Genomic DNA, 10,374 nt, shown 5'->3' with positions numbered 1-10,374 from the left:
GGCAATGGCACTGGGAAAGGTTCTGGGGCACAAGCCTGGTGAGTAGCAGCTGAGGGAGCTGTGGGGTCTCAATCTGGGGAAAGGATGCTCAGGGTAGACTTTGTTACCCTCTACAACTCCCTGATAGCAAAGTGTGGCCAAGTGGTGGTTGGTCTCTTCTCCCAAGTCACAAGCACAGAATCACAGAATCAGCTAGGTTGGAAAAGATCTTGGAGATCATCAAGTCCATTCTGTGAATAGGAGAAGCTGAAATAGCCTCAATTAGCACTAGGAGAAGCTTATATTGGGTATTAGGAATAATTTCTCTATGGAATGTTTTGTCAAGCACTGGAAAGGGCTGCCCAGGGAGGTTGTGGAGTCACCATTCCTGGAGGTGTTTAAGGAAAGACTGGATATGGCACTCAGTGCTCTGTTAAGTGTCTACTTAACAAAGGTTGTGATTGGTCATAGTCTGGACTTAATCTTGGAGGTATTTTCCAGTGTAATTGATTCTGTGATGATTGTGTGAAAAATGAACCAAACACCAGGTGGGCATTGACTTCCCAGAGCTGCTGATACTTCATACTAATGTCCTGAGGAATTTCCTTTAGGAAGAATCACAGATTAAATCTGTCAAAGAAACTAGAAATCAAATGGCACAATTGAGCTCTTCACTGCAAGTTTATCCATCAGCTGGTGTTTGTGATCTGGCTCCAGCTTTCCCCTCTTGTTCGCAATGGTCCATGAGGTTGATGAGTTTGGATGGGAACTGATTGCTTTGGGAGCTGCCTGTGGCTATTAAATCATAGACTCAGAGGTAACTGGGGAGACCCTCAGCTCCTCAGCCCTGATGATGAGATGAGAGGCGATGGATTCTGTGTGACAGCCACCACCCATTGTCAGAGCAGAGCCTGGAGCTGGGGACACACACCTGCCCCAGATATCCCCATTTTGCTCCACCTGTGCTCTTTCCTGGGTTACACCTGAACCCTGGCAAGTGTCAGGTGAGTTTAGAATCATCTCTGAATTGCAACACCTGCATTTTTGCCAGGCAATGTTTGGCAGTAGCATTTTTGGAAATATTCATGAAACTCTGGGGTGCAGATGACTGTCATTTGCCTTTCACAGCTCAGGGACCAGGGGTCCCTCTGCTCACCTTCCCTAAAAACACCACAGGGACATGAGCCACCAACTCTTACTGAAATGTTTATTAAGATCGAACTTTGGAACAACAGATTGGAACACAATGTCTCGTGGAGTAGAATATTTCTAAACTGATTTTTTTTTTCTATGCATAAATGAAAAAAAATCAAGATTATACAAAAAGAACAGAAAGTGCAGAACACAGTAAAACAGTTCTCATGCAACAATTTTTTTAACCTTTAAACAGAAAATAAGCTCAACAGTGTAGAAATAAAAATCATACATACATTATGCCATCTACGCACTCAAACATTCATCTGTGACATCACTTTTCTTTATCCCTTTTTCCTCATAAAACAACATTATGTGTTTAACACATGCTTATAAACATTGCTAAACTCAGCAAGAGCTATTATAGTGCCCCAACTTAATAAGTTGATAAAAAAGTAGTTGTCATATGGCCAGTTCACAAAGGAACTAAATATTCTTTTTTCTTTTTTTTTTTTTTTTTTTTTTAATTTTTTTCCCCGCTATGAGATGCCTATATGCAGCTTTCTAGTAATACGAGGCATTTAAAATAAGCTGGTCATTTGGCTACTTAAAGGGCTTAGTGTTCATGTTACATCAGGCAAAACAAATTCATAATGGGAATTGCCAATTTTTTGAGAGAAAAAGTCTGGATCTTGGGGTTATTTACTATAGTTTGGCTGTTACAGAGGACTGAGTAGGTGCATGGTAAATAAGGTGACATTGAGTTTGACTAAATGCTCCCAAATCTTCAACCCAAACTTCCAAATTTAAGAATAAATGTGCCAGAGCAGGTGAAACTGAACCATGCTATGCATTTTCCTTAAAATTTTAGCAGGTCACAAGGGCTTCAAAAGCCCTTTAATTACAGCAGATACTCTCTTTTGGTGGGGGATGCATTTTTCCCTCCTGGGCACCCCTCGTTTCTTGGGGCAAGGGAAGCTGAAGTGGAAATTCAGATGAAGCTGCTCGGGTTGAGGAACCAAACTAAATTTGTTTTCCAGGAGGTGATTTTAATTTAAATGATAGGAAAACCTGAAACACCTTAATGAGCAAATCAGTGGGTGCAAGTGTCATGAAAAGGAATTGATCCTTTTTGTTGTTTTCTAAGGCAGTTTCTGAACTCTGCTGAGACTCGAATTCAAACCCCAGTTGGTGTTTGAGCTGCTGCAGCTCCTTTGGATGCAACATGACAAAGAGAAAACTTTGGGTAGCTCCACTTTTTCCAAATGACCATTATGTGATGTGCTTTACAAACGTTCAGCTTTGTCATTTAAGGAAAGAAAACAGCTAAAGGACTCTCTGGAACCATAAAGTTTCTGCAAAGAAAAATAAAATTTGGTATTTTTTCCACACAGTCATCAACAACATTTCTGTGCAACATTTGGTGTCCATTACATTTATTTGGCCTATTCAAAGGAAACGAGGACAAAACAGCTGCAAAGAAAACCAACTTCTCTTTCATGACAGACACTTCAGATGCTGAAGCTGCTACATGTGCTTGGAATATCATGCAGGAGTTAATTTGTTCATTTAAGGATACATATTTATAGCTGAGCTTGTCTCACATCAGACTAGGATGAGGGAAACCTGGAAGAACTCAGTTGAAAACATTGTGGAGTCCAGGGACAGCAACACACAATCCCCAAAGGTATTTTGGCCCAAGCAGTGTGTCTGGAAATGTACAAACACAAAGGTGCGCACACATACACACACACACACACACACACACACACATACACATCCCTAAAAACCCCCAAATCTCAGCACCTGCCTCATGAGCTTCTCCTGCCCAGATGTCCCAGCTCTCCCAGGAACAAAGTGTGACTTTCTCTACCTTTGCTCATAGATGTGACTTCAACCTCCATGGTTGTGAGACGTGGCAGCCAGGAAAATCCTGCTTTTTATGGTGGATTCTGGAGGAAGCCAAGCTCACCCTGGACCAAGGGCAGGGGACATGTTCTTAATGATGGAACTGAGGTTTGAACGAGGTACCTTGCAAAATGCACCATGGTTGCTGCTGTCATTGCAAGTGCTGGGGGGTTCAGATCTTGCTGGGAGAGGGATAAGAAAGACTCGGTCCTTGCTATGAGGAAAACCTCACACAGCCTGTTCCATCCTGGTGTCTGAGTGCCAGCATTGGCAACAGCAAAAAAATCAGGAGGGTACATTTGCAGCCACCTCCTTTCCAGACTGATGTGCTGGGAATATTTCAGAGCCTAGAAAAAGGCTCCAGATGAAAGATGAAAAGGACATTGTGTGTTTCAAGAGCACAAACCTCTCTTGGATTTACTGGCATCCTCCCTCATGATTATGAACAACTCCTATCTTTCCACAACTGCTCACAGCCAGCAAATTGCCAGATTTGTGTTATTAAAAGGCTATTTAGGCAATAAATCTCTATGAAAGTCATCAAATCAGCAGGAAGAGAAACATTCTTAAGAAATTATTGCTTCTGGAATCTGAAATTGCTGTCCACAAACAGCACAGATATCACTGGACTCTTGGAATAACCCAACAGGGCCAAATCCACACTTGGCCTTTCTGAGGGGTGAAAGTTAAAGCTTCTCTGCTCTCACATGAAACATCTCAAGATGTGCAGCTGATTGACCACAGCCCTCAAGGGTCTGAGCACCAGCAGTGCCTCGTGTCACACATCACTGCAGCAGAACATGTTAAAATTGTTTATAGTACTGAACAACACAGAATTGAACCACTAAACCTTAGTCCTACTATACTGAAGGTCCAATGGGATGACTTCAACTAGACAGGAATACAAACAAAAAAAAAAAGGTGTTCGTTGTCACCAGGAATAACAAAAAAAAGCCATTTCAAACTTCTCTTTCCACAAGCTCTGCAACAAACACATAAAACTGTACTACTTTATCTTTAATTGTGGCAAAAAATTTAATAATTTCTGTATCAAAAGATAAGGTAAGGGACAGATGAAGAAATAATTCATTGCCCACTCTACCCTGAGAAGTGCTGGGGCTAGAAAGAAAACTCTCACATCCAAGGAAAAGCCCTTGGGAGACCTCAGCAGGTAAAGCCAGAGTGGAGGTTTCCCTGGCTGGCCCAAGGATAGGAAGAGATGCTTTGGCTGAGGCTCCCCAAGTTAATTCTTCTGGCAACACTACAAAAACTTCAGCACATTTACAATGAATAATTATTTCCTTTGCCTTTACCAGGGAGTGAAATCAGCTTCCTGCTGTGGCAGCGTGCATATTCGTGTGTTATTAGCCCCATAACTCCAAACACAGATTTTAACATCCAGTTCTTAGAAATGAAGCCATGCCAAACGCTGTCTGTGACAAAACTGGCCCTGCCCTGCCATAGCTTGAAGCCTCTGGGTTCAAAATGAAAGGTCCTTCCTCCCTCCTTGGCCTTCCCTGGCTGAGAAAGCTCCATAAACATGGGTGAGCTCAGTCCCAAAATGGTTTCATGTTTCCTCTGTGGGATGTGAAGTCAGAGGGAGCTTCAGCCTCTCCTCCCTCTCTGCAGCTATTTGGTCAGTCTGATGGTGCAGTGAAAGATCTTGGCTTAGAAAGTGCAATGTGGAGTAATGGAGATTTGATCCATGCTGGTCCGTGGAACCCTTGGGGAAAGAGTAAGGCTGGCACCAGTCAGAAGATGCAAGTTTTTAAACTGTTGAAGAACCTTTCCTGCAGTAGAGATTAAAATTAGGAGTACTTGACAGTGGTTATTTAACCAAAATCAGAATCTTCAAAAGGAACTTCAAAACTAAAATATTAAAGCCACTTTAAAATGTGTAACTCAGCATGTAACTTACATGAATGCCAGTTCCAGGGTGAAACACATCATTTGTCTCTCACACATGAACATCACCGGAATATATTAAATGTAACTGAGATGGTAAAATTCATGTCAGAATTTCTCACAACTGCTTTCTTCAGTAAGATCTCACACTCTTCAGTAGTATCACTCCCCTGGCTGAACACAGTTCACAGTACGTGTTCTACATAAAAAAAATATTCACCATAGAGAAAAAAAAGACTTCCTCAAGATACTGGGAAAAACAAATACAACCCCTAAGTCCTGTGTGATTACATGTACTTCAGTGCTCTGTGATGTCACCAGCCTAAAAACTGGTCACTCTTGATAGCAGAGGCCATAGGCATTGACTGGAAGCCTTCAGAGAAACCCACGGACGCCACCTTCAAATACATCCAAACATCCATTTCTCAAATACATTGACAATTCAAGTAGTTCATTAAAAATTGCTTTTCATATTGTAATATAGCTTTGTCTGAATGCCTGGATTGCAGCATGATTGACACAGGCATTTGCAAGTCTCGGAGAAGGAGGAGTTTGAGGCAGCAGGAATCTCACACCACGCTGTGTTTGCCTGTCCAGCACACGGACTGACAGCAGCCCAGGGGGCCCAAGCCAAAATGAGTCAACAGCATCACAAACACGTCTTACAAATGACAATCAGAAGTTTGTGAAACACAAGTTTTGAAAGTTGCTTTAAATGGCTGCTGGAAAATGATCCAAACCTATTTTAAATCCAGTTAGCACAACTCTTTCAACCTCTTTCCAGAAAAGTATCTTTGCACTGCAGCTGTGTCCTGAATCATGGAAGGGGACAATGGAGGATGTGCTGACGACATTGGTATGGCAGCTCAGAAGAGCTCTGGCCTACAATTCCTCCAACACAGGGACCGGAACAGCAACATTTGAATTTTAAGGCCTGAAAACTGTTTCTGACACAGATTTTTATACACCCAGACTAAGCAATAAAGTGACGGAGGTAGGCCTTGGGTTCTCCTTGTTGTACTGACCCCGTGCCTTTACCTTGGCTGCTGCATTCCCAGCCAGGAGGTTAAAGGATTGTAAAAAGTGCAATTAATCAGTGACTTCCTTTCCCTACAGAAGAGAATCCGCACGCCCCCTCCCATGAAGCTGACCCCAGAGATGCCCTTTCTCCACGGCAGCTTCTTCCAGAGATGATCAGGTTTAAATGCTGAGAAAACCCCCGAGTTCACCAGCACGTGAAACTCTCAGCTAAAAATTGTCACAGCGTAATCCAACGACATTCATAAAATGCAGCACTTGTGATAAAGAAACCTATGAGTGCTGGTCACCTCTCCCAGCTGCTGCTCCTTCCATCTAAAGCTGACATCCAGCACTCAGTGTCACCCTCTCCTGACAAGCAGCAGATTTGGGAGTGGTTGTGAATAGTATGACTAAAAGAATTCATGGCAATTTCTTAGAAACCGCAGTAATTGCTTTTCTTTTTCCTTGAAAATAATTGCAAATAAAAGGATTCTGCAGTAATTGCTTTTTTCCCCTTGAAAATAATTGCAAATAAAAGGATTCTGCAGTAATTGCACTAACAAAAACATGAAGTCTAAAATTAACGTAGCTGTCAGACCAGTAATATCATGCTTGTGAAAAAATCGATTGATGTCTAAGCATTTGATTCGGTTATTATGCTAGTGAAATCTGAAATTTTCAGACAAAAAAATGGCAAGAAACTATAGGTAGAGATAGCTTCCATTTTCTGTTAGTTTAAAAACAGCCGAAAACTTAATTTTTCTAACTGCTAATTGTATACACTGTGAGTCTCATGCAGATTAATAAAACTTAGTTGAAATCTAAATGTATTCTTAATAAAAAAGTGTTCAGAAATGATGTTTCTAAGTTGTAGAGAAAGCAATTAGCGTCAGAGTGACCTGCTCAAACCTAGAGGAAGGACTACGGAATTTAATTTACATTTTTGCATGAAACTGCCTTTTCTTCTGCAAATTTTAGCTACAAGTAGTGAAGGTCCTAATTTGCTTTCCTGGAAAAAGAAAACCACAACGAAAGTTCTTGATCCTGCACCTGCACTCCTTGGAATGTGGGTGAACAAGTGTCGGTGGCCTCACACGGCTGACTCGCCCTCCGGCTCCACCGCCGTGGCTCCTTTGCGCGTCAGCTTCAGCACCGTCGGCTTCTCCATGCCTGCACCGCTGCCCTCGGCTGTCTCTGGAGGACCCAGTCCTTTCTGCTCTTCCTTTGGCTCTTCATTGACTTCAGGGTAAATCACCAAGAAAGTCGCTGTCAAAAAACCCAGGAAGGATCCCACCGAAGCCACCATGGGGATGACTCTGACCGTGCCGACCACGTCCACCACGCCACCGAGCGCAGAGGCCACCAGGATCTGGGAGATGTAAACCTGACATGACAGGATGGCGCAGTCAATGCCAAACCCTCGCTTTGAGTTCCCAGGGCTGTGGTGGATGTACTGCAAAAAGACAAGAAATGTGGTAGGAGGTAAAACAATGGATGAAAGCAATACTTAAACACCAGAACCTTCCTCAAATTCCTCAGCCCCATGGTCAGCTGTTGTAGTTGATAGCCTGAAATGTATCTTTTCCCATCTTTTAGTTGTAATTCCCCCCCAGCTTCTCTTTCTCCTGTTTACCTGGCGTCAAGTTACCATGGTTACTGAAGTTTCTCTCCTCAGCCCCACGGCAAGAGGCCGGGTAGAGTAAAGAGAGGACCCCGCTGGCATTTCCAGCTGCTTGAAGTTTCTTTAGCCCAGGAAAGCACGGGGTTGGGAGAAGAGAACTCTTCTTTCCTACACGGAAGTTTGTAACTTTTTCCTGTCCCAGAATGCCTCTGAGCTATGGAAGCTGAGAGGGCATGCTTACCTTGCCTTCCCTTTCTTTCCCCCCTGTGTTGCCAGGAAACCAGGCCCCCCCTCTCTCCCCTCTGCCCCTCTGTATAGAATACTCCCACACCTTTGTGGGCATTTGAAGAAGTTGGTGTCTGTTATTTTTTATCTTGGCGTGTGTAACCTTGATTTGTAGAAAGTTTGTAAAATGTACTAACTGAGAAAATAATTGGTTCCCTCTCTGATGTTCCCTCCCTCCGAGAAACCCTGTTAAAAGAGACCCCCCCAAACCCCAAATCCTTGGTCTCTCATCCTTTGGATTCCCCTTCACAGAAATAAACTGTGGAATGCAAACCAGAGAGAGAGTCCCCCCCTGATTTCTTTACTCGCTCTATAGACTTGGATTCTTGAAGAAAATCAGTAAACCCCACAAACATATGCTGGCTCGAAACTCGAGTGAAGAGAAACCTCATCACTGAGCTAGCCGGGCCACACTCGAGAAGATCGAGTCAGTCAGCTTCACATCATCTTTGTGTAGCACCACTACACAACTCCAGAGCAACAGCCTCCTTATCTGCTCATCAACAGCCTCCTCAGGACCCTGCAGCATGAGGCAGACATTGACTAGGTCACTTCTAGCTCCAAGATTAGGTTTTGTAAAAACAATTTTACATGAAACATTTGGTGTTTTGGTACATGAAACATTAATTTTATGATCGTAAAAAGGAATTCCCCTCCCAATTGCAATGCAGGAACTTGCAATAAATGATCCTCCTGTAATGTGTAATCCAAATGGAACAGTGGAATGACACTGTTGGGAAGTAAAATCATCCTTGTTTCCAGAAGAATTGTTTTCCTTTATGCATCCCCAAAATTACAGCTGCATTTCCAGACTCACTTCAAAATCTAAGACTGTGAAAAACCTGAGTAACTCTACCATACCACATCTGAGACAGAGTAACAACTAGATATATAGTAAATACTCCAATAATAATTTAATTTCTCTTCATCTGCCACATGCACCCAGATTGTTTTATACCTCATCATAGAAAAAAGCAATCATGACTCCCTCTGAGCCAACTCAGTGCCAAAACTATCTGATTTCAGCACCAGCTCCTGCTATTTACTATCCATTCAAGCTTTGGCACACATCTCAACAAAGCAGGTAATCTTCAATAATTTGATTTAACAAATCCATTATGCCACCATGATCTTATAAGAAACATGAATGTTCTGCCTTGATTCACATATATACTCCAAATATTCCATTTACCTGTTTTATCTCATGGTATTGTCCCAAAAGCGCGTAGGGGCAGTAGGAGATGCTCATGGAGACTATACCCATCGTGCTGATCATTATCATGGTGACGTACACATTGGGGAACATGGCCATCACTGCAGTGCCAAGGGAAAAACCCAGTGTGCCCAGGATGTAGATCACTTTTATGCTAAGGTCATAGTTGTCCAAGTATTTCTGCAATAAGGCTGCAGAGATGAAGAATAAAACAGGAAATCACAGAATGGTTTGGGTTGCAAGGGACCTTAAACCATTCAGTTCAAACCACCTCTGTCATAAGCAGGGACACCTTCTACTATCCCAGGTTTCTCAAAGCCCTGTCCAACCTGGCCCTGAACACTTCCAGGAATGGGGCAACCACAGCTTCTCTGGGCAACCTGTGCCAGAGCCTCACCATCCTCACAGGGAAGAAATTTTTCCCAATATCCAATCTAAATTTTCTAAGTTTTTCAGTTTGAAGCCATTTCCCCTTCAATATCAGTTTTAGGGGATTGATGTGGCAGCTCTATATCCTGTTTAGGAGGTAGATGCTCATATTTGGGCTGTCTGACCAGCACAGCCCAACCCCCACTGGGAACAGGATGTTCTCCTGCTTCAGAAAGAGCCTGTCCCCACAGTACTGAGCTGTGCAGACATGCCTGCTATGTGCTACAAAAGACAGAATTTAAGTTTGACAAAAACTCTAAATTTCAGAGTCTATTGCAAGCCCAAATTATCTGCAGAATGACTTTCAGAAATATATATTTATAATTTTGATTTAAAAACAGTCTTTGCAAAAACCCTCTTGCATATGTGTACATCTCCTATGAAGCATGCTTTTAGTTTTCTGAAGGCTTGTTAAATGCCACTCAGTATCCTTTGATTTCATTTTGTGCTTTATGCCACTTAACCATCTGTTCATACTTCCACCTCAACATTTGGAGGAACATTTTCATATTGATTCTTAAAGAAGCCCTTCCCCTCAAGACCACAAGACATGCTTTTCCAAAATATCCTTTACCCCAAACAAGGAGGTGGATGCCAACTGAAACAACACTTTCAGGAGGGCCAGGAATTAGATGATCCTTGTGGGTCTCTTCCAACTCAGAATATTCCATGATTCTACTTTTACCTTAGAAATACATGCATGAGGTGCATTCCACTGTATGACTGCAAAGTCTCTTACCTGAACAAACAGCAGCAGTAGCAGCATAAATCACCAGCCCCCAGCATCCCATCTGAACCCCAGCATTGTAGGCATGCAGCTCAGTCGAGTTTGAAGGGGCCTGCAACAGACACAAACACCAACACCACTTTGTTGTACTGA

At 42.7% G+C, this 10,374-nt stretch overlaps 1 protein-coding gene across 4 annotated transcripts in view; it reads right to left on the bottom strand.

Annotated features, from left to right (window-relative positions):
- Positions 1 to 1,172: 1,172 nt before the first annotated feature.
- SLC45A4 (solute carrier family 45 member 4) overlaps positions 1,173 to 10,374 on the bottom strand; it is an 86,703-nt gene continuing 77,501 nt past the window's right edge. For all 4 annotated transcript variants that reach the window (XM_088053513.1, XM_088053516.1, XM_005516880.3 and 1 more), the window contains exons 6-8: positions 10,234 to 10,333; positions 9,045 to 9,256; positions 1,173 to 7,399 (exon numbers count right to left, since the gene is read on the bottom strand). In XM_088053513.1, the coding sequence (XP_087909639.1) occupies positions 7,037 to 7,399; positions 9,045 to 9,256; positions 10,234 to 10,333 (675 nt within the window). In that variant the 3' untranslated portion in view covers positions 1,173 to 7,036. The remainder of the gene's footprint in view (positions 7,400 to 9,044; positions 9,257 to 10,233; positions 10,334 to 10,374) is intronic.

Source organism: Pseudopodoces humilis, chromosome 1 (genome assembly GCF_049639895.1).
Source record: "Pseudopodoces humilis isolate 2021_Gansu_Grassland_sample_001 chromosome 1, ASM4963989v1, whole genome shotgun sequence".
NCBI classification, from domain to species: Eukaryota; Metazoa; Chordata; class Aves; order Passeriformes; family Paridae; genus Pseudopodoces; species Pseudopodoces humilis.
The sequence above is the reverse complement of the archived record's forward strand: the minus strand, read 5'-3'. Positions and strand labels throughout refer to the sequence as shown.